The sequence below is a fragment of the Schistocerca piceifrons genome, chromosome X (assembly GCF_021461385.2).
Source record: "Schistocerca piceifrons isolate TAMUIC-IGC-003096 chromosome X, iqSchPice1.1, whole genome shotgun sequence".
NCBI classification, from domain to species: domain Eukaryota; kingdom Metazoa; phylum Arthropoda; class Insecta; order Orthoptera; family Acrididae; genus Schistocerca; species Schistocerca piceifrons.
In genome coordinates, this window is record NC_060149.1 from 654,149,574 (window position 1) to 654,174,461 (window position 24,888).

The following is a 24,888-nucleotide window of genomic DNA, read 5'->3' on the forward strand; positions in this document are numbered from 1 at the left end:
TTGCCTTACATAACTGATTGAATGTAATGGGGTAAGTGGCAGACCGCGACTTGAACCTTTTACACAAGCAGTTGCTTTAACTGCTATGGCTATCAGTGCCTGACTCATGGTCAGACCTAAACTTCCATATGTCATCTACATCACAACCTGTACTCACACACACATTCCTGTCCAGATGAGGATATTTTAATACAAACCACCATAAGCTGTACAAGTTAATGACGACAATGAAAATTTGCGCGGGTCACCTGACTGGTGCTGATCAAGAGTCACTGTCGAAGATCTTTCATCTCCACCTTCAAGTGGATGTACATCCCGTAGAACAGATTTCTGGCCCTATGTCCACGTGACCTTTTCTGCTACTTATCACCCCAGTGATTGTTTTCTGCAGTTTGCCCACTTTTAGCAAAATCACCCACTATAAAATAAGTAACAACATACCGAGTTCCTAGGTCATCTGTTCCCCTGAGAGATTTGACACGTCTGCTTTTGAAAGGTAGCTTGAAGTTTCGGAAGAATCCTCTCTTGTGTTTTGAGTCTTCATCTAGTGCATCCTATAACAGTGAAACACACGTGAGACCACTAGTACACATTCTGGCACATACTTTCACACATAAGTAAATTAGACATGCACATCATCATCATCATCATCATCATCCAGTTTAAAGAATAACGAAAATTCTCACAATGAATAAACAGTCACAAATTTAATATTATGGGCCAAAAAACGAAGGATCTGAGCAAATTAAAAGTAAACCATTCTGACATTGCAATATATGAACCAAAGTTCAAGATGAACGTCACTCATACTCTAGCACTCTAAATCCACATACACCACATATAAGCAGTAAATACTGTACAAGGTACCTGACATTCCAGTTAATGATTTGAAGAGAAAATGAACAAACCTTGTCACCACGTTCAGCTGTTTTATCAAAACTAATGCTTTTGGGAATGGCACCTGTAGAAGTTGTTGGATGTGAGATAGGTTTACTGGGAGGAGGAGGTACAGAGGCTCCGTCAGTCACAGTAGCTTGACTGTTGATCATTAGTGCACTAGGAGCCAGTAGCAAATCTGCAAAAGGAACAGAAAAAGCCACACGTAATTACCTTCTAACACTATGCAGGATAGCTACGTTTCACTTCATACAAGAAAGAAAACAGTGGTGTACATTGTGTTTATCATTTTAGTCCTGGCCCCTGCACCAAAATATGCAGAATATTTTCTAAATGTAAAACTATCACACTACATGTAACAAACTGTTATATTGATGAGCAATTCTTCTTAATTCATTCCACGCACTGAGCAAGCAGAATCCACGAGAAATTTGAAGAGAGAATTACAGTTACAGCAAATGACTTGGAAGAGCAGTTGAATGTAATAGCTAGTGTCCGGAAAAAAGATTATATGATGAACATCAACAAAAGTGAAACAAACGTAATGTGATGTAGTTGAATTAAATCAGATGCTGCTTAAGCAATTAGTTCAGGAAATGAGACATTAAAAATAGTAGACAAGTTCTGCTATTTGGGCAGCAAAATAAATTATGGCTGAAGTAAAAAAGATACAGGCAGTGAAGCCCTGTACAGGAGCAAAATGTGGATGATAAGCAGTTCAGACAATAAGAGAATAGAGGTTTTCAAAACAGTTGTTACACAAGAATGCTGAGGATTAGATGAGTAGGTTGTGTAACTTATGAAGGAGTACTGATTCGAACAGTAAAGAAAAGGAATTTACAGCACAACTTGACTAAAAGAAGAGACTGATTGATAGGACTCATCCTGAGGCATGAAGGAATCATCAGCTTAGTACTGTAGGGAAGGGAGGGTGGGAGTAAAATTGTAGATGGGAGCACAAGACATGAATACACAGTATCAACTGCAAATGTATGTAGGTTACAGTAGTTATTATGAGATCAAATGTCATGTGCAGGATAATAGAGTAGTGTGGAAACCCGCATCAAAGCAGTTATTGGACTGGAGGCAACAACAACACATTGCATACAAGGGGAGAAGATCATCTTAATCTACTTTGTTCATCTGTGACTGAACTACCATTTTTGTCATACAGAATATGCCCATCTGACAAGAGTTTCATTTCAGCATTTAAAGAACTTCATATAGCATAAAGTGGTTTCATTCTGAATAATGATGTGCTTATTGAGGGGCCTCAAAAGTACATGCTTTTTGGCAGCTGCCTGACAATCTATTCCCCAAAGTTCTTAGAATTTCAGTGTTAGGTGTCTACCTCAACATTATGTTATTCATCACAGACTTCTGAACTACATAGATATTATCTCAATAGAGATTATTGGAGTAACTCACAAATATCTGAATGCATATTCCTCTGGCAATCTTTCAAAATATGTACTGTATCTTTTCATACTGATCTCATATAATACGTAATAGCAATAAACACATCCACAAACACATCGCCATAGGCTTGTTGATTCATCTACTGAACTTTAACAGCCGGCCAGTGTGGCCGAGTGGTTCTAGGCACTTCAGTCCGGAACCGCGCGACCGCTACGGTCACAGGTTCGAATCCTGCCTCGGGCATGGATGTGTGTGTCCCCTTAGGTTAGTTAGATTTAAGTAGTTCTAAGTTCTATGGGACTGATGACCTCCGATGTTAAGTCCCATAGTGCTCAGAGCCTTTTTTATGTAACACTGGAAGTTGAATGGCATCATTTTTAGAGTAGAATGCTCTAATAATCACGACATAAATATCCCTCACTAAGAATAAGAGTCATGTGGCAAAGGCAAGTACCTGCTTCATCATGTTACACCCCCCCCCCCCCCCCCAAATAGACACTCTTCTTCTGGTAGATTTACAATTACATCTGTATGGTACGGTATTTTCAATTTTACATTATATCTGAAGGGATTCATAACAAGAACATCCCCACTGAAAATCCCTTTTTCCCATTCATGAAGGTCCCCTCAGTTTTTTGTTTTGTTAATGTTTTTGTGTTGTTTGTGGCATCATCCATTGGTCATTTCATAAGACTCTAATCTCCACATCTGTAATGTCACTGGTTGATCAGCACGGTATGAGGCTGTTTTGTTGAAGTCTATTGTGCAAGCCTGTGATGGGGATATTGGTCTCATTGTAGGTAGAACACAGCCTTTCTTCACTGTGGCACTAGCTTTCCATTCCTGGAAAAGATCCCAGTACTCATTTAAGAGCAGGATGAGTAGACCAGGGGCCAACATGGAGGGACTGGAATGAGGAAAAATTTTCTCCCTACCCTCATCCGGGATTGAAACTGAGACCTCCAGGGTCAGAGCCTAGTGCTCTACTTGTTAGACCACAACAGCCACATCACATTGTTTATTAATCCCTTACTAACAATATGATTATGTAGTGCTCCAAAAAAAGTATGGAAGATGAAGATTGCAGATGAGGAATACTGAATGAACTATTGTGTCTGTATTACAAAATATTCTTAGCCTGAAGTTATTCCAGCTCCAAGCGTTAGTCTTCTCTAGTCCCCAATGGCTGGTTCTTGGAATTTTCCATAGATTTTCATCAATGTACCTGTTTCAAATATGAAATCCTGTTAACAGAATACATCTACAATGTAGTGGTCATGGAATACGGCAAATTATGTTTTGTACTGACCAAATTTTAATTCCCAAGTCACATTCTGTGATTTTGTTCGGTGATTTAGATAAAGAAATTAACTACTCTTTTAGTGAAGAGTCATTAGATATAATTCCTATAATCATGGTTCCTGGGTATGTAACTTCTCAAATTAGTTTCTATCTGTTATTACTGATTTTGAAATATTTGAATTCTTACCAATGTCTTCTGTTGACATTCACTCAATTATATTATTACCACCAACATCTCCACAGTTTTCCTGAATTACATATGCATCAGTGCAGGCCTGATAAATAACATTATTGTCTTTTATGTGGGAGCAGAAAAACTGTCTTTATGAGTTCTCTCAGTAATACTCTCAAGTGTTGTTTCAAATGAAACAGACACCAATTTCCCCACCTGTTATTGTCTTGTTCCTACAAGGTCGACCTCTGTTATTTTATTCACCTACTATGACTACAGTCTTCGTTTTTTTTCTACACATAATTCAATCAATTTTACTAGTGTACATGGCCATGTGATTTATGAAAAAAATACAAGAAACAGTTAGAGCTCTGGGTTGTAATCCTAACCCTTTTCACATGTTTGTTTCAGAATGAAGATTTGGTTAGTGGCCGACTCTTCTAGATGAAAACTGCTTTAATACTTTTGAATTACTTCTGCTACTAGATACTTAATTCAGTCTAGAAAGTGCTTACAGAAGGTTGTGTCAGAGATAAACGGTACTATGCTTCTGTAATTTTCATAATTTTATTTTATTTTTTGCAAATTTCACAAATCATAATCAACTTCCATTACTCTGTTAATGTTTCTGCTATCTAGCCTTTCTCTACGAGCGTATGGCTTTGGATACCGTCCATGAGATGCAGTGTAAGTCTAGTTGTCGGTAAATGATTTCCTAATTTTCGGATTATATTCTTCCCAGGTAATGAGATTTTCCTCATTTTTCTCGAACCACCGCTGGGCTGTAAAATCCAAGTAAAATTCACACTTGCTGTATTTAGCAGTGCACTGGAATCCAGTTAGCCATTTTTTCAGATACAGTCCACTGTCTCCCAAAAACATTACTGGATGCTCATCTGAATTGCAGATGCTTTTCTGTCCATCGGTATCCAGAAAATGTGAACCACTGGAGGAATGGAGTGTTTGTAATCCAATTCCTGTATGTGAGGGAATGTCTTCTGCATAGTCTTACTGGAACCACAGAAATGCTGATGTCAAACATACCTGGTGTCTCCATCAAACTATGTAAATCACAATCTGGTATTAACTACCATTTACAATAGAAGAGCTGTCAGCAAGAACTTCACACTGCACACTTCGCATTGCAAGCACACTTGTTATGTACATATCCAGGTACAGATGGAGTTGGACTACTCGCCTCAGCAATGTGCGCTCCTATTTATACAAAGATAGATTGTTCTAGTAAATTACAATATCTCAGAAATAAGCAAGTCCCAGTACCTTCCAGAAATTGCAAATCTTAAATGATTAATAACAGCAGCTTGTAGAATCAAACTGGTGAATTGCAAGTCACAAGCCAATGACTATAAACAACAGATCATAATGGACAATGTGCAGTATGTGACAATATTCCTCTCCTTCAAACTTACAGCTCAGTTTATAGACTCATCACCTCGAATAAGAACATTCTTCTTAAAGGCTTAAAAGTTACTAATGTTGGTCCAGAGAGGTGCCCATTATTTAAGAACACGCATTTTCAGTAAATGGCGAGCAATCAAAAAAAGTTTTGTCGTTATAATGTACAGTTTGAAAGGAGGCTAAAAGATTTATTAATGGCTAACTCACTACACTAAAGAATTTGTTAGCAGAAACAAATTATTGATCTGTGCAAGTAAGACATAAAAAGTGCTTTTGTTTCAGCAATGCATGACCGTAACAGCCTTGGTATCATCTTATGAACTTTACAATGCACACACTTAAATGTTTGTGTTAGCTTTTTAATTAATGTGTAAATGAAAAATATTTACTTTTTTAATTTTTCTAAATCATTGAGGAACAACTCACTTACAATCTGTGGAAGTATATCACTTATTTTGTAAATATGTACAGTATATTTTCATTTTTTCGTGGAAGAAAGATTAGTGTAGTATATGCAGTGCTTTACCCATGTATATTCGGCCACAACACTCATGGATATGCCTCATGGGCCAGATACAGCCCCTGCCTTACCTCAGGAGCTTGTTTGCCAATACGAGAGTCACTGAGCTACTTATTGCCAAGCTCCCTGCAGCCACCACAGTGTCTGGGGGCGCAACCCATTCCGATATGTAGTGCATAGGTTGTAATAAACAGCACTGCAGTTGCAGGCACCTACTTGTGTGACACTACACTTGTATTTCTCCTTCAACAGGTACTTGGGTTGCCAGTCAGCCCATCTACGGGAGTTCAGCTTCAGGCTCCCAACCAACTCTCGGGCTTATGCTTCAGACCACAATGCTTGCTGCTACTGCTACCCAACTCACAGTGCCGTCTTGCGCCTTCACCAGGATTACAGCCGCTATATACCTGTCAGCCATTCTCGAAGGCCTCACTTCACTGGATCTCCTCCTCGCTGCCCACAAGCTCACAGCCTTGTGGGACGTATTGCTATGTGTCCACGGCACTCCCTGCTCATTACCATTATCGATGTTCACACTTCATCATAGTGGGCACCTGTTACATATTATAATAGATGAACATTTCAATTGCACCCAGTTGTGGACATTTGTCCTCTATAGCTGTAATGAGTTAATGCACAGCAAATAAACAAACTGTTACTCCAATGCGTGAGTATCAATCACTATCTTGTTACACCACTTGGCCAAGGATTCTTCAATTAGAGTTCAATATCGTGTCAATGGTGATGTCATTAGAGATGAAGCACAAGCTCGAAATGGGAGAAACGGCAGGGTAGGAAACTGGCTGTGCCCTTACAAAGGAATCATCCTGACATTTACCTTATGAGATTTAGGGAACACAATGATTTTAACTGCTGTCCTATCAAATATATCGGTTGATTATAACTACCGTATTTACTCGAATCTAAGCCGCACTTTTTTTCCGGTTTTCGTAATCCAAAAAACCGCCTGCGGCTTAGAATCGAGTGCAAAGGAAGCGGAAGTTATGAAAAATGTTGGTACATGCCGCCACAACTAACTTCTGCCGTTAAATATATGTAGCGCTACGCAGGCATGCTTTGTAGGCACAAAGATAAATACTGGCGCCAAAACCTCTGCGTCAGTAAATAAATTTAAAAAAAAAAAAAAAGTGGAAGACGAGCTTTTTTTCTCCGCCGCGAGTTTCGACCACTGCATTTTCATACATAATCCAACGAAGTAAATGCAAATTCCATATTGTTCATCTTCGAATGTAGCACAATTTCAGTGTACTACGAAAATCTGACTGGCAAGACTGTTTGGGATGTTTGTCAATATGGCCAACTCTACGTTCTGAATTTTTTCCTATCTGTGAGAAGAGATGGTTGCTAATAGGAACCTGATGAAATTTGAATCACATACAGTATTCTCTTCACCATAAGAATAATACGAATATAAACATTTTGCCATGTATTCTTTCATGTTTGCTGCTATCTCATTTAAATCCTGTCTGCCTAATAAACTACGAAACTAGAGTGAGACAACAGCAAACGCGGAAGAATATATGTATCGTGTCATGTTCATATTCGTATTATTCTTATGCCTAATAGTGATACAGTCAGAAATGAAACACGGCAAGTGACTAGATTTTCAAATCTAAGATGACTCTAATTTCTGTGCAGAATTTGATGTAATAAAGAAGCGGCCGCAAAGATTTTCAAATGGAGAAAAATTTTCGCCTAACTCTCGTTCAGAACATGTTCTATCATACGCAGTCTATTATTTGATTCTTGTTGATCATTATCAAAGAAAGCAGCAGTGTAAGTAACAACAAATAGCAGTCTCTTGCCGTTGTTTCACTAATGAGACGATTCCTCTCTTTTTTTTTTTTTTTTTATTGTAAGCAGCGGTAGCGCGCACAAAAGAAAGCCATGTCGCGAGCGGCGACAGGCCGTAAACACGCACTATCAGAATGCGACAAACAATGCATGACACAATGCAGTAATGCATTTTCAGCTTAGAGTGACGCAAACACCTATAACAAAGAAAACGGTACTTATAAGATCAAAGCAAAATAAGCAATCGACTCAAACCAGACGAAGCACGTGAGAAAGGAAGGGTACCCGTATACATACGGACGGAGCGCCTGACGCATAGCAATGGCTACGTGGTAAAGCTTAACTGCTAAGCTTACGACTCGAACCCAACTACTGTAGCTGTATCATCATTCATTCGACCTAAATTGTGTCTCATATTACAATGGACCAACTTTGTTTTGATTTGGAGGTGCGGCTTAAAACTTTTCTCTCCCCTTGAATTTCGAGTCTCAAATTTCAGGTGCGGCTTAGATTCGGGATTTTTTTTCCCTTTATTTCGAGTCTCATTTTTCAGGTGCGGCTTAGATTCGAGTAAATACGGTAAACTGTCGGTGTTCTGACTGCTGCTGTGTGGGCTGTATACATTGCTGGACACTGAAACAACATAAGTACATTCACTAATTGGTGTGTTTGGAGAGTGTGATGAAAGAAATAATAGTTCCACTTTCTACCACCATGTGAACATAGGGTGCTGTAAGCAGTCAGAATGTGCTGCAGATGCAAGAAAAGGAGAGGAACATTTAACACACAATAATGGTGGTCCTGGCATGTTTAGGATATGGTCACAAGTTACATGTCTTCAATATGGTCTCCTGACTAAGCAACACGCTAAATCCGTAACACGGCATGGTCAACAGTTGCTCGGAGTGTATCCAGTGTAATAAGAGTGAAATGTTATTGTATGCTATCCTTTCAGTTAGGAAGAATCTAGATACATCCCTGATAGACAACATCTTCCAGGTATCACTTCAGAATTAGAAGTCACATGGACTTAGTTCAGGGGATCTGGAAGGCAAACATCTTGAAATTGCTTAAAGATGATGTGGTCATTACAGAAGGTTTCTCAAAGTAAATCTTTCACCAGGCAAGAAACATGTTGTGACCCCATCTTGCATGAAAACAGTGGTGCAGAGACAGTTGCTTTCTTGCAAAGCCGGAATCACATGTTGCACAAGGAGGTCCTTAATATGTGCACCTAACAGGCTCATGAGGTGTCATCTCCTCGAAGAAAAATGGACCAAGACTGAAAAAGCTTGTGAAACTACACCACACAGTCACATATGCTGAGTGCAGTGGGTGTTCTTGCACAACATGTGGCAGAGTAGAAACTAATATGTGACAGTTCTGTGCATTCACAACACCACCCAGAGTAAGCTGTGCCTTGTCCACCCAAAGAATATTCCTCTGCCACATGTCATCCATTTCCACACATGCCACAAAATGGAGGGCAAAGTGATGGTGTTTTAAATCATCTTGGGACTCCATGCACATTCAACCTGTAAGGGTACCAGTGTAAAATATGCTGCAAAATATTTTGGACTGTTGACCAGGGGAGAGAGAATTCCTGTGAACAGCTTGAGTGCTGGCTGTGGAATTTGAGGCATGTGCTGCATGATCAGCTATAATTACAGCAACTTCTTCAACAACTTCCGTGGGAATGGGCTGCCTCCCTCTCCTTACTGCACTGTCTAATTCACCTGTTTCTTTTCAAATCTCATGATCATACTCTTTAGCCCATTTATTGACATGGGGCCTCTTCATAACTGTTTCTGTCAGTGATATTTCCACAGAGCACTGTTGCTATTGCTCCCACTCTAATAAGACAACTTTCTAGCAGTGCACAGTCTTTCTTCTCGATAGACATTGCATTTCATACAGAAAACTTCCACCTTCTTAATCTTTTGCACCAACAGTTACTTCACAAAAGAAAGCAACATGCATCACCAGGCAACAAGCAGCATACTGACATCAAAACAGAAAACATTTCACACAATGACTGCTCACAGTGTCATATATTCATCTGGGTGGCAGAGTGGGACAATTTGTTTTTTTTTTTTTTTTTTTTTTTTTTTTTTTGCATACTCCACTAATGCACATACAATGTTTCAGCATTCTGCGGATGTATACAGCCCACACTGCAGCACTTGGAACACCATCAGTTTAACTATAACCACCAAGTGTCCTGTCACCCTCACACTGCCCCATCTCACTGTATTTTTTTATCCCCCTCTCTTTCCCCACATTCTTTAGAATGTCCACAGTATATCTATGGAATAAATTGTGTAAAAGTGACTGTGCAAATGTGCTGTGTACCACAATACACATTTTACTATTTTCACCTGTCCTTCAAATATTTTAAGTTTCTCAGTGTTCCTCTTAAAGTAATTTATTATTCATAGTCTATTAATTAATTAACTGATGTCAGTTTTTGATGCCCTGCGTTCCCTTCACAGCAGCTTCAGCATTTCTTCAAGTATCCAGGAAATGCAAAGATCTAAAATTTCCCTAGTCACAATTAATCAACTGAGAGATCCTGGCCTGTTCTGTTTTTACTTACTGTCCCCCATTTTTATCTTGGCAGACTTAAGTACAGCAGAGTCCCACTAATCCGAACCCTGGTAATCCGAACCCTGGTAATCCGAACGTTCGGTCGATCCGAACATGAAAAATGTTAGGCTAAGTATGGAAAACGGTGTGTTAAACTGCTGTACACACACACTATTTTAATTTACACAGTACAGTAAAGATGTATTAGAAAAATTGGCAAGAAAACATTAGGTTTAAACAATGCATAACAATGAAAGAAAGGCTGTCAAACTTACTAAAATACAGTGGACATTTTATCCCTACTTTTTAGATGACAACTCAGTCATTGTTTTTTGGGGTGATGAAGACAGTCTGTTATATGACGAGTAATTACGCCATCGTCTCATAAACATCAAATCAGCAGGTGTAGCAGTGAGCTGTTGCTCCTAATAACGTAGCACGAGGTCAAGGGCTTCTGCTGTGTCACTGTGTGGCATCAGCTCTCTTTTGTCGCTTTCAGGCTCATTGTCACTTACGTCACAGCAGTCCACTTCTTCCTTGTCTTGAGTCACAGCAGCAACTAAATCAATGTCAGTAAGGTTCTCCACACATGCCCTATCCACTTCCATCCACTCATCTACATCTCCTTCACTAACTTCTTCACATCCAGGGATTGTCTGTATCATTTGTAGTAGACTTTCCTCTTCATTTTCAACTAGGTTGTCCTGAAATTCAAGAGATGTCTACAGTTTTCTCCACAATTTTCTCAGAGTATTTTGTGAAATATTCTGCCATGCCTCAGCGGCCCAATAAACAACGTCCTTCACATTGGTCTTTTTTATTTTGTTCACTAAAGGAATGCTATTACCTTGGATCAGCATTCTTAAAAATCGTTTTCTGTAAATCAATGCCGGCCAAAGTGGCCGTGCGGTTAAAGGCGCTGCAGCCTGGAACCGCAAGACCGCTACGGTCGCAGGTTCGAATCCTGCCTCGGGCATGGATGTTTGTGATGTCCTTAGGTTAGTTAGGTTTAACTAGTTCTAAGTTCTAGGGGACTAATGACCTCAGCAGTTGAGTCCTTTTGTGGCGGTGTTCGTAGCGACAAACACTTGGCTGTAGAAATGGCTTACGAAGTCACCGCCACACTTTTAATAGCGGGCCGACCGGTCCGCTGGAACAGTGAACAGAAAGATGAAAGCCCAAACACTCAGATTAAATAAAAGTCGGTACTTATCTTTATTCATGAAGATACAGAAACACAGTAGTGAACTCGGTGTCTACAGAAATCTGTCTGGTTCGAGTCGGAGCGGCTAGGTCAGCGTCGGCTGACGACAAACAACAACTCTGCTGCGATGAACACACAACTGACTAGCAAGTACACAATTCGGTGGCGAGTATACAACTGAGCGGCAAATACAGAACTGTCCTAGCGCTCGCGACTCCAGCGCTTAAGAAGCCAGAAGCCAGCGGTGGCGCGCGCAGACTTGCGGCGATTTGCTGTCTCGCTGGCGCTGCTTATGCGGACGGCGTCCGGACTTTGATGCTGCCAACCTTTTGGCAGCGGGCTCGGGTGGCATTACTGGCTAGGACATAACAAGTCCCATAGTGCTCAGAGCCATTTGTAAATAAATTTTAATGTTTGCAGTACACCCTGGTCCATCGGCTGTAGAAGTGGTGCAACATTCAGCAGCAAAAACTTCGCCACAATTTCTCCATCACATAATTACTCAGTGCTAGGGTGAGATGGTGCGTTATCAATCAAAAGGATTGCACAGGGAGATAAATGATTTTCCTTAGCAAACCGTCAAACAGAGGAAACAAACTGGCTGTGAAACCATTCTCTGAACAGCTTACCATCCAACCATGCTTTTTTCTGGTTGCGATAATATACGGGCAGGAAATTCATGTTGCAGTTTTTAAAAGCTCCGGGCCTAGCAGATTTGCTGATCAGCATTAAAAGGCAGTTTGTGATTACCAGCAGCATTGCTACATGCTAATAAAGTCACACGATCTTTGCACATTTTAAAACCAGGAGCATGGTCTTCTGCTTTTGATGCCAGGCTTTTTGTTGGCAATGCCCTAAAATTAAGGCCAGTCTCGTCAGCGTTATAAATTTGTTTGGGAGAATACTTTCTCTCTCTTATCATTTTTCCAAAATCACCCAAGTATTCCTTCGCTGCATCACAGTCAGAAGAAAGCTGCTCTCCAGTAACTGTTAGCTGACTGATTCAATGTCGTTTTTTTTAATCTGTCCAACCAACCCATACTCACACTAAAAGACTCATCACCATTAATTAACTTGTTCAGGTAAACAGCCTTCTCCTGAACCAGTGCTCCACTCATAGGAGTTCCCCTTTCTCTTTTCTGTGTAAACCAAAGGAAAAGAGCTTCAACCACTTTATCGTACTGGGACTGTTTCAAAGTCTGCCCGAATTTAGAGTGTTTTCCCCGAAGACATTGCACAGGACTGTTCTAGCTTCACTTGGTTGTTCTTCCAATCACAAAAAGTTGCTATACCAACACCCAGTTCCGTTGCCAGTTTAGATACATTCTCACCATTGTCTATCCGCTTCAAAGCATTCAGTTTTTCCTTGAGAGTTAATGTTGTATGTTTCCATTTGCTCATGACGAAAATACATACACCACTACACCTGAATGAATACAATACAATTGTTACGTGTGCCAGCGATAGATAACTAACATAACCAAGCGCTTTGTGGGCCAGCTGGCAGTGCACTGACCATAGACACTACAAAGGTCTCAACAATGCACAACAACAAGGGCAGAGAGCGATAGTGAGTCATTGTTACCACACTTGTTCCCATTTGTTACCATGGTGGACCTACTCATCTGCTTGGTGTACTTCATTCTAGAAACTTGTCATCGTAGTTCCGGCTATTGCGAACAAATTGGTAATCTGAACAAGGTCCGGTCCCAATTAGTTTGGATTAACTGGACTCTACTGTATATGTAACAGACAATAAATACAGCAAATATACAATTTAGAATGGGTTTTTGAGCCCAATTCTTACCTGGTGTTGGAGTAACCGTTTTGGGGCGGTGATCGGAGCTGCTGGCACTGCTGCTTGAAGATGCCAAACTAGCTGAACTAAGTCGCACAAGGTTTAACATTGCTTCACCCACACCATCCTGGTCACCCTCATCCTCAGGTAGCAACTACAATACAAAAGTAAAAACAATTACTCCAAAGACCAGAAAAATCATTATAACACACTACCATTACCAAGCATGCAAAGGGAAAAAAGAAAAAAAAAAGCATAAATAAATGATTCTGACAGCAGATACTGCATGTGTTTAATGCAGCAGCAATAAGTAGCAAGTTCTAAAAAATCATAAGACTTACTATCCCTGTACTGACACAAAGGAGCTGTATGAATTATGAATAAGAAACATTACTTACTTATTTCCAAATAAAGAAAGAAAATATCATCTAATTATTAGGCAACAGCAAAGTAAAAGACAAATGTTAGTAACAAGCTCATTCAAGCTGAAAGACCTCTCTCTGGTAAAAACATTAGAGGATAAAGGGATTTAAATGGAATCGACAGGAAACAGGAAACTCGTGTGATCTTAAAAGACAATGAGCTACAGTAATATCTTAATACACAACGCATATAGTGTTTCACAACATGCCCCCACACTTTTGTGATTTCTTGGTAACAAATAATTGTAACACCTGCTGTTTACGTATCTTCTATACACTATAAAACACTTTCTAATGAATCCCATGCACCCCCATACATTTTCCTGAAACAGTCATTTGTTTAGTTGGGGTTTATTTCAAGTGTGAAGAAGGAACAACCCAGAAACATAGAATACAAATTTGCATGGAAATTACAATCTCAAGCCCTGTTTTCTAAATGGTTTGTTAGCTTGCCTCTGGTTAATTCACTTACCTTTGAACATTTATAAACAAATGAAAAATGCTGGCACTTTCTGTAAACTCTTTCAACATGCCTTTAAAGTTTTGCTACGAAAGATGCATATTTTAAGCCCAAACTCAAAATCAACAGACATTCTGATAAGTACAGAAATGTCAACGTTTGATTTGGTGGCAAAGGTTGACATGGGACCATAGCTTTATCAGTGGAATTGCTCTAAGGAAGTACAAATTACAAAAAAATCTAACATATAGCCATAAGCTGAAATAATGGACTGTAAATTATTCTATTAGCAATTTAGCACAACCTGTTCAAAGGTTTTAATTTGCACATTGTTTCCTGTCAGTTTCTGGAAGCAGAACTTTTTTTAATAGTGGAGCTGCTGAAAAATAAGTTTCAGCATTGTTTGAGTGGTAGTTTCAACAAGACCAACAGAAATATTAATTAAAATTGGAATGATTCATACAGGATCTCACTGTAATTTGCAACCTTTTCTGACCAGTTTTCAATTTCTGGTTGTTGTTCTTTTGTCTTTTACTATTCTCATTTTGGATCTAGTATGAACCATTTGGTGGTGGTGAGTGTGGTGGTGGTGGTGGTGATGCTGTCTTCAGTACAAGGACTGGTTTGATGTAATTCTTCAGGCTTTCCCAGTGATATATTGACATGTTGAATAATCAGGTCTCCCACAGGTTTTTCAAGTTGTTTGGCGTGACTTGCTGTCTTCTTCATGTGCTCCGTGAGAATGGTCCTTTGGTTTATGGGATCCAGTACTTAAGCCTGGATGGTGTTGGGTGGTCTGTTTTCGGTCCCCACCATATCAGGCGTTCCGTGCATGGTCCGTATCCACCAAGATAAGGTCTACGTGTCCTCTCTCGCAACTGGTGCTCCACCCGCTGTCCACATCCTGCTTGTTCATTCACTTGTATCATGCCCATCGTCTGATGTCCCGGTGTGCGTCTGCAGCATGCCAGGCATTCTATCCATCAACTGCTGCCACCTTGGCTGTCCTCTGGTTGTCTTGGGCATTGTGTGTGAAGTCCTTGACTATTTGGGCAGGCCTCCAATGCTGTAGTCTTCATTGTGCACTACAGGTGTTCCGTCTCCTCTGTGGTAACAGGGGTTCAGTCCAACATCTGATACTGTTGGGCTTGTCTAGTGACGTGTCACCTCTAGTCTCTACTCTCTGGTGGTCTGTCCAAAGGCTGTTTTCTTGTTCTCCATCTCATTTCTATTTCTCATTGAACCTCAATGTCGTCTTCATTGTGTTTTCTGAATTTCAAGTGCTGGATTCCTTGCAGGGCTGAGCTGGCATCCAGTGTCACAGCTGATGAGATTCTCCGTGACCGTGATCTCGATGAATTCCTCTGTGAGACTGTCCCAGTATCTCAGGGTCTGTGTCACAATCTTGGTGGCACTGTAGTTCATCAAGTGACTGAGTTCTAGACAGTGCTCCCCTAGTGTTGATTTGGTTGCCTGTCTAAGTCTCATATGCCTTTGGTGTTCTTTACATCTCATGTCCACTGACCTGGTGGTCATGCTGATGTATGACATCCCACACTGGCATTGTATGTTGTAAATACCTGGCTTCCGTAGCCCCAGGTCATCATTTACATTGCCCAGCAGTGCCTAAATTTTAGTGGGTGGGCAAAATACGCTTCTGATGTTGTGTTTCAAGAGAATTCTGCTGATTTTGGCAGAGATTGGTCCAGCATATGGTAGACATGCCACGTTCATCATCATCTTGTTCGTCTGGGCCCTCTGGCAGAGTGGCATGGCAAAGTGCCTTCTGAATATCTCTGGAAGAGTATCCATTTTTGCAGCTCTCCACAACACACTATCCTGTGCAAACTTCTTCAAAGCCAAATAAGTACTGCAACCTACATCCATTTGAACCTACTTACTGTATTCATCTCTTAGTCCCCAACACCTCCGTCAAATACTAAAGGATGATTTTTTGATGTCTCAAAAAGTGCGCTATCAAATGATCCCTTCCTTTAGTCAAGTTATGCCACAAATTTCTTTTCTCACCAATTCTTTTCAGCACTTCCTCATTAGTTACGTCGTCTAGTCATCTAAACTTCAGCATTCTTCTACAGCAACACATTTCAAAAGCTTCTTTTCTCTTCTTGTCTGAACTGTTTATCATCCACATTTCAACGCTACATTTTAGACAAATACCTTCAGGAAAGACTTCCTTGTACTGAAATACATATTCTATGTTAACAAATTTTTCTTCTTGAGGAACAGTTTTCCTTCCATTGTTAGTCTATGTTTTGTACCCTCCCTATTTTGGCCAATGTCAGTTACTTTATTGCCCAAATAGCAAAACTCATCTACTATGTTTAGTGTCTCATATTCTAATCTAAATCCTTCAGCATTGCCTGATTTAATTGAACTACATTCCAATACTCTTGTTATGCTTTCACTTATGTTCAGTCTATTTCCACCTTTCAAGACAATGTCCATTCCATTCAACTGCTCTTCGAAGTCCAAAGTTTATATTTTCTCTCTGTGAACTCAAATGCCTTTTCCAAATTTTTTTGTTTCCTTTAGTGTTTGCTCTATATATAGAATGAATAACACTGGGGATTTTCTACAAAGCTTCCCTTTCATGCCCTTTGACTCTTGTAACCCCCATACAGTTTATGTAAAGCTGTATATAATCTTTTTCTCCACACATTTTACCCTTTCTACCCTCACAGTTCCGATCTTCCCCGAGGTCGGCTTCTACCAGTTTTTCCATTACACTGTAAATAATTTGTGTCAGTATTTTGCAACCATGACATATTGAACTGATAGTTTAACACTTGCTCTATTTGAAATTGGAATTCTCTCTCTCTCTCTCTCTCTCTCTCTCTCTCTCTCTCTCTCTCTCTCTCTCATTCAAAGAGAATTTCCTCTGTTTTATACATCTTGCACACCAGTTGGAACGGTTTCTCCAAGGCTACCTCTCCCAAAGATACAGAAGTTCTGAGGGAAGCATTTGGTATAGCAGCAGAATCTATCTTGCAATAAAATGCCACACAAACATTAAAAGAAAGATAGTAATGAAGCAAAAGTGCATCATCAAAATCCAAAAATGTAAGGGGCAATTGAAAAGTTTCCATTTGAGGGTGTTAATGCACCGCATATGCAATGTAGCTTGACTCTGATGTGGGTCTATAAGCACTGACTTGTAGGCAAGGGAAGTGTGTCTCTGATGTTTGTAGAGTAAATAAGGGAACATGAACTATGGGGACATTATTACCAAATATGTCCAAACAGGATCAATATGCTATTAATCTTTCCCCTTTCTGAGAATGAAGTATGTATATGGGGCAGCATGTCTCTCAAAAAACACTGTTGTGGAAGGGAACTGAAAAAAATGACCTCATTTCATTCAGTAATACCCATTTAACACTATTCAACCTATTAGCCAGTTCACAAAACCAAACCCCAGAAATAAATGACTGGTCAAAAAAATTTGGTGCATCTAATATGTCCAGGGATTGCATGTCCTGCTGCATGAAGTAGTCTGTAACTGCCTGCTTACATATCCTCATCCAACAAGTGAAAAGGGGTGCTGTTGCTTCATGCAACACATATTCCCATATCGCAAATTTTGTAATGCAGAAGTTACACCAACTCAAGTGGGAGATATTAAATATGTGTGCTCTAGTTCTGATCTCTTCCCATGCATTTATCATGCCTTCGGTTTCTTAAAAAAATGTCTTGAAGGATCAAAGATACCTGTTGGATGAGGATATGTAGCAGGCAGTTACACAGTACTTCATGCAGCAGGACATGCAATCCCTGGGCATATTAGATGCACCAAATTTTTTTGACAAGTCATTTATTTCTGGGGTTTGGTTTTGTGAACTGGCTAATAGGTTGAATATTGTTAAATAGGTATTACTGAATGAAATGAGGTCATTTTTTGTGTTGCATCATTCTTGTCAGAGCTGACTGTTGATGAACAATTGCCAGGCAGTTCTGAGAACACCAACAGCTGATGTGTTTGAAGCACGAGTGCACTATTAACATCTAGTATTATTGGTTTCCTGGTGTATTTACCATCTGTAGCTTCCGATCAAGAAGTTTGCTGATTACTGAGTGCTATTAAATACATTAAAAAGCTAGACTCTATCCAAACAGGCCTTGAAGGCCCAACGGTACCGACCAGCCGCTGTGTCATCCTCAGCCCACAGGCATCACTGGATGCGGATATGGAGGGGCATGTCGTCAGCACACCGCTCTCCCAGCCGTATGTCAGTTTATGAGACCGGAGCCGCTACTTCGCAGTCAAGCAGCTCCTCAGTTTGCCTCACAAGGTCTGAGTGCATCCCGCTTGCCAATAGTGCTCGGCGAACTGGATGGTCACCCATCCAAGTGCTAGCCCAGCTAGCCCAGCACGTAGCTTCGGTGATCTGACGGGAACTGAAGTTACCACTGCGGCAAGGCCGTTGGCTATTATTAGATACAATGAGATACGAAAATAACGGGTAAAGTAAATGATTTGTAACCTTAAAAGATTGCAGAGATAAAAGCACTGATTGGCACCAATATGTATTCAAACAGGGAGACTTCTCAAAGATTGCGCATATCAGAATCACGTAAAGAAGAAAATTGATTTTGATGAGGAATTAGTCCCTCAAAGAAATAACATGTGGGGCAGAAGACCAGCATTCTCACTAATGTCCAAGCACTCCTTAAAAAAGATATGCCATGAGAATCACTTTGCTCGTACAAAAGAAATTAAAATGAAATTGGAACCCAGTGGTGTTAATGCATCTGTACAATGCAAACCTTCACAAATGAGCTTCAAGGCTCGTTGGCCTGCCCAACAACCAAAATTAACTGTTTCTATGATGTCAAAACATCTCATCGAGATTTGGACTTCTGAAAATCTGTGAGTATCATAAAATTAGACAGTATCTGCCTTCATATTGCAGTGATAAATATATTTTCTGAGTTCAAGGCCAATCTTTAAGCAAAATACAATGGCTTTTTCATTTCGTTTCAGACTTTCTTTAGAAATGAGCATACATTTGAAATTTTGGTAAATAAATATCAGTTTGTATGAAGGTGTTCTGGTGAAAAGTATTATCTGAACTGTATTTTGCAGACTGTGCAACATCCCATCAAAGTCATGATATGGTCTGTCATCAGTGGCAAAGGCACTAGACAGCTGTACTTTGTTGAAGGAACAATGTGGAGGAGGTGTTAAGCAAGAAGCTCATACCCCAAACAAAACAATGGATCCCTAAAGGAGAACCATTTGTGTTTGTGCAGGGTGGAACTTCATGTCACACAGCAAAATCAGTAAAAGCATTTTAGCAGCAAGAAAACATGCATTTGTTACCCTGGCCAAGAAATTCTCCCGACATGAACCCAAATGAAAATCCAGAATGAGATTTTCACTCTGGAGCGGAGTGTGCACTGATATGAAACTTCCTGGCAGATTAAAACTGTGTGCCCAACCGAGACTCAAACTCGGGACCTTTGCCTTTCACGGGCAAGTGCTCTACCATCTGAGCTACCGAAGCACGACTCACGCCCGGTCCTCACAGCAAACCGAGTTCGAGTCTCGGTCGGGCACACAGATTTAATCTGCCAGGAAGTTCCAAATGAAAATGTTTGGGAGTTAGTGAAAAGGGAAAAAGCAAAGGAAACAATCACTACAAAAAATTCATCACATTGAAAAGATTATTCATGTCTCGTATCATCACCAAAAGATGCAGGGCACATTACAGGCATGTGTTAACACTATGCCAAGCCAAGTTGAAGCATTAATAGCTGCTAAAGGTGGCATGGCAAACTATTAAGAAGTTAGTCCTAGTTGCACTTACTGGACTCCCTTTAAGATAATTAACATTAAAACTCTGTGTTTTATGTTTTTAATAATTTGTAATGTTTAAAGAAATTAAATTACTTCATTTAGAGTTATCAAAACAACCTCTGCAGTTTTGTGCACCTGCTACACTCATATTATGTTAAAATTCAAGGTGCATCTAGTACATGGCCAGGGGCTGTAATGTTTTACCAAACAGGCATCTTTAACTTGGTGCTTCTGTGGGATGATTGCCTCACTGTTTACGACAAGGTTGCCCAATTGGACTGTACAGCCTTCAAATGAAAACTTTTTGATTGCCCCTTCTAGTAACACAATAGGAAATTATAACCCCCATGAATTTACATTCACAACAATTTCAGTTACATTGCTAAGTATAGGAAGTTGCACAGATCATACCAGTACACAAGAAAGGAAATAGAAGTAGTCCACTGAATTATACACTCATCATTGATGCAGATCTGTAGTGGGATTTTGGAACATATACAGTGTCCCTGCATTATGAAATACGCTGATGAAAATGATCTGTTGACATATTACTAGCATGGATTGACAAAATAATGTAGTGAAACTGAAGACATATTTGGCTTTCCCCAAGGAAGTGTTATTGGCCCTCTACTGTTCTTGATTTCTGTCAAATTGCAAAATGATTAACACAAGATAACTGCACTTGGGGCGTGAAGTGGCAATTGACTGTGAACAACAAAAAGTGTCAGGTCCTCCACATGAGCACTAAAAAAATTCCATTTAAATGTTGTTGCAATATAAATTGCATGAACTTAAAGGTTGTTGATCCAAATCAGTGGCTACAGATTAGAACTGCGAACACCTTAAATTATAACCATAATATAGGAAAAGTGGGGAAGTCAAACAAAAGATTGCATTTTAATGGCACAGCATTTAGAAGATGCACAAATCTACTGAAGAGACTGTGTACACTTTGCCTGACTATACTCTTTTGGAATATTACCGCATGGTATGGGATCCTTCCAAGATATAATTGACAGAGGACATCAAAGAAGTTCAATGCAAGGCAACTTGTTTCTTATTATCATGAAATAGGGGCGAGTGTCATGGATATAATAAGCAAATTGGGTGGCAATTATTAACACTGGGGATAACTTTACATTAAATTACAATCACCAACCTTCTCCTTTGAATACCAAAACATTTTGTTGATTCCTACCTATATAGGTAGAAATCAGAGAGTGCACAAAAAGCTTTATGCATCCATTTTCCACACGTGCTATGTCATAGTAGAACCATCAAGAAATAGTCAAAGTGCTCCTATGAACTCGCTGCCAAACACAGAAGTGTGAAATGAACTGTATTTACCCAATTATAAGATGAGGTTTTTTCCCCCAATCTGTCATTCAAAAAATACAGGGTCATCTTATATTCAAAAATTATACTATTGCTGCTGAGGTTAATATTTTTACATTATTTAATATAGTATATAGGGGTCATCTTAGATTTACAGGTGAAGCTTTGACTATTGATGTCACAACTGAATTTTGAGAGACACGGGAGAAAATAGCACCAAATTCTATCATCTTACAAACTATTGTTGCATTTGAACAACGTACAAACCTTATGCCACTTTTTAAGTAAAGGTAACATGCAAAAGTGGAAATGTTGTCCTTCAAAAAACATTACTTGATTCTGAACCCAGATCAATATTTTATTTGATTATAAGAGACTGTAATTATTTACTATGTGGGTTGCAAATGAGAAATTTGATCACTGTTCACATATTAGAATACCAGGTAAAAATGTTACGACCAGCTTTTAATCAGCTTTACAACATGATGCTGCCATTCAGATGAAACAATAAGGAAAATTTACTGAGAATGAAATGTCTAAGCAATGAAACAAATCATATTAAGCTGACTGATTGTTGTGGTAAGAATAAATTACAGCAGCAAGACTCGTGGAGATAGTACCAATATATGTCAATAGATGGTGGATGGAGTGCAAGTTCAAGAAGTGAACCGAATCATGATTGTAATCTTTTATTTATGTATTAGTTGCTGTCGATACATATGACTTGCACCCCAGAAGATACTGCAGCCCACGTTTCACAATTTCTCATGCACAGCACTACAGAAGGGTTGGAGGGGGAACAGTGATACCAGCTTGGCTGAGAACTAGATGAGTATGGGATGGGGAGTAGTGAGAGTAGTAACAAATTACATCAAGTTGCTATCCATGGGAACTTATACCACATACTTTCTAGGAACATCTACCATGTTTAAGCTGCAGTTTACCTGAATCCATTCGTTGTCAGAATCCAACTGACTTTAAAACTGGACAAATGCTTAATAAGAGTATCCATTTCTGTAGACGACAGTAAAAGTCTAGATGGGTGCCAGTGGTGCATTTATGTGTCTCGTGCTGCAGTGTTGTCAACGGTCACAATGAGGTATGATGGAAATGGAACGGGGTGTGTCAGCTCCTGGTTCCATGCAGCCAATGAGAGAGCAGCGGGCAAATGATATGTTTGGAAGCAAGACACATTGTAACCTCCTCACTTCGGTATAGAAGCAATATCCGATATGTACTCAGATAAAAACAGCTGTGTTCTCAGGTCCCACAGTAACTACAGTCTAAGAAATCACATCATATTCGGAAGAGATAGCCAGAAAATACTTTTGAGAATGAAAATATAAATTTCACAACTGTGCTATGTGGATGATGACGATGACTGAAAATAGTGATACCACAAATGACAGTGTCAGTAATCAAAAAATACAGAAAAGAGAATGGTCTGAAAATTAATGTAAATCATTTCTTTTCATTTATTTTATTTATCCTTATACTATCAAAATGTAGACAATCAATAATAGAATATCTATCATGTTAACATTTTAGGCAGATATTTTATATCAATAACGGAGTTTGTAATTTTGATTAATTAGAATATGTTAAAAATAACTTCTTCTCAAGATGCCTCTTGAGAAAAAAAATATAAATTATATTAGATTACTACAAGAAAACTGATTAGACTGTCATTTCATTTAATTCAAAACTTACCTCTTGTTTTAATTCAAGATCTGCAGGTGTGTTCCCAGCAAGTTGAGTTGATGCTTGTTCGTGGATGGCAGTTTGTGCTGCTGCAGTCTGAGCAAAATTGTCATCTATTGCCGGTGATGCCGCACATACTCCATTATACTGAACCACAGGAACTGGACCATTCTGGTTCAAGGGCGGTGATGCCATAACTACAGGGCTTGGAATGTTGACAATATTCTGTGTACCTGGCGACACCAAGTTCTTTCCATCTACTGGTTTATCTATCTTGTCTATTACATGTATCAAGCATGTTTCTCCAGAGGTGACTGGAACACCTGCTAATATTAAATAAGGTCATATACAATGAAATCACAAACATATAATCAACATCTACTTTCTCACTATTTAACACTCTTTATAAATACAAAATCCCTACTGGCATCAATTAATACGGTGCTCTCTAAACAGTAGATCCATGATTCACCCTCATAGAATTGAGATCACCATGCTAAACATGTTTATATTCACTACTGAATTGCTGCTTGTAGGAGTCCCATTTTACATTAAAAGATGTGGTCATCCTTACACCAGCACATCTCAAAAATAATATTAATCTTATACTACTCAATTAAGAGCCTTTATGTTAATTTCTTGCATGTCAACAGTGACATCCTGTGTCAGTATATATGTGAAATATTTAGTATCACTTGATTCAGTCTGATAGGAATTTTTACAGTTTATTCAAATGAACTAATTTCTCACTGACACTTTTAGAATACACAGTTACTTCTCACCTAATCTGTCAGGTGCTAGGGCAGAAAGCCCTTTCCCCAAATTAAAAAGAAAGAAAAAATTAAAGATTTTGATAAAGACACAATTCATACAAAACATGTCCACCCCTGGTGTCATACATCCTTCTTGGAGACCACTCATATCTTTAACATAATCACTGATTCCAGGATCCTTTATGACAAGATTGCTTAGTAGTAAATGATGCATCTCTTCTGGCATTCTTCTTTTCAAGCAATTTATCTTATTGCATGCAAATTAAATTTGTACAACAGGAAAGTATTAAGCAGCATGCTCCATTCTTCATGCAACTGAAAAACAGTTCATGTTTGCTGGTGCACTGAATAGATCCCTTGCACAGTAAGGAAAAATTGCATGGTATTCTATTAGTCTTTCCCAACATTGCATGGATTCTAATCCCAGATATAATGACTGTATTTTGCAGTATAATCTAGTGTGGCTAATCTCTTAACACCAATGGACACTACTCGTTTTGGGTTCTCTTTCAGCTGATGCACACATAATTATACATACTTTTGGGGAAAAAAAAATAGCTTATGTAAATCTGAAATATGTTTTACACATATATGGAAGCAGAGCATATCAATTAAATCAATAGGGCATGTTAAATTTGAGGTAGAACACAGAACCATAATGGTTGCACTGATAATGCTAAATGAAACAAAATAATGACTTACGTGAAAAATAATACCTAAGCTTAAAGGAACATTCATGCACACATTCAAAGAAATTTCCTCAGCTTTATTTTAGACATTTAAGGGAGAACTTACCAACTGAGCTGCAGACAAAAGTTGATTGATAGTACTGATTACAATCTTATTGAAAAGTTCATTCACTCGCTCATTTGTAGTTACATATGGACGTCAGAGAGGATTAAAACTGCACTGAACATCTCTCCTCACTAGTATCATAACCATGGGTTTTATTGCTGTATCACCTCATTTGGAAGGATTCAAACACAAAATACAGAACAAAATTTGAGAGGTGTCTATTTAAATTAGAATCAACACTTTCACTGTGGTTCAAAAATTCAGTGTCTGCAGTAGATACATAAGTAGTTGTTTATTTTGTGTTTGATGTTCAGGATAACACATTCATCAAAAAAGATAGGTTAAATGGAAGCAGCACACTCCTTTCCTTGTTAAGGTTTAAATATCATACTCAGAGCTAAGAGAATGTTCCAAGTATGATATAATTTCAGTCAATAAAATTTTTCTGGTTT

The 24,888-nt window shown here is 39.1% G+C and overlaps 1 protein-coding gene across 4 annotated transcripts in view; it reads right to left on the reverse strand.

Annotated features, from left to right (window-relative positions):
- Positions 1 to 24,888, reverse strand: part of LOC124721188 (GTPase-activating protein and VPS9 domain-containing protein 1) — a 362,758-nt gene that overhangs the window by 117,838 nt on the left and 220,032 nt on the right. For 3 of the 4 annotated variants that reach the window (XM_047246029.1, XM_047246032.1, XM_047246030.1), the window contains 4 exons: positions 22,878 to 23,194; positions 13,142 to 13,286; positions 909 to 1,075; positions 442 to 554 (listed from right to left, as the gene is read on the reverse strand). In XM_047246029.1, the coding sequence (XP_047101985.1) occupies positions 442 to 554; positions 909 to 1,075; positions 13,142 to 13,286; positions 22,878 to 23,194 (742 nt within the window). The remainder of the gene's footprint in view (positions 1 to 441; positions 555 to 908; positions 1,076 to 13,141; positions 13,287 to 22,877; positions 23,195 to 24,888) is intronic. The other variant, XM_047246031.1, reaches the window with a different exon arrangement.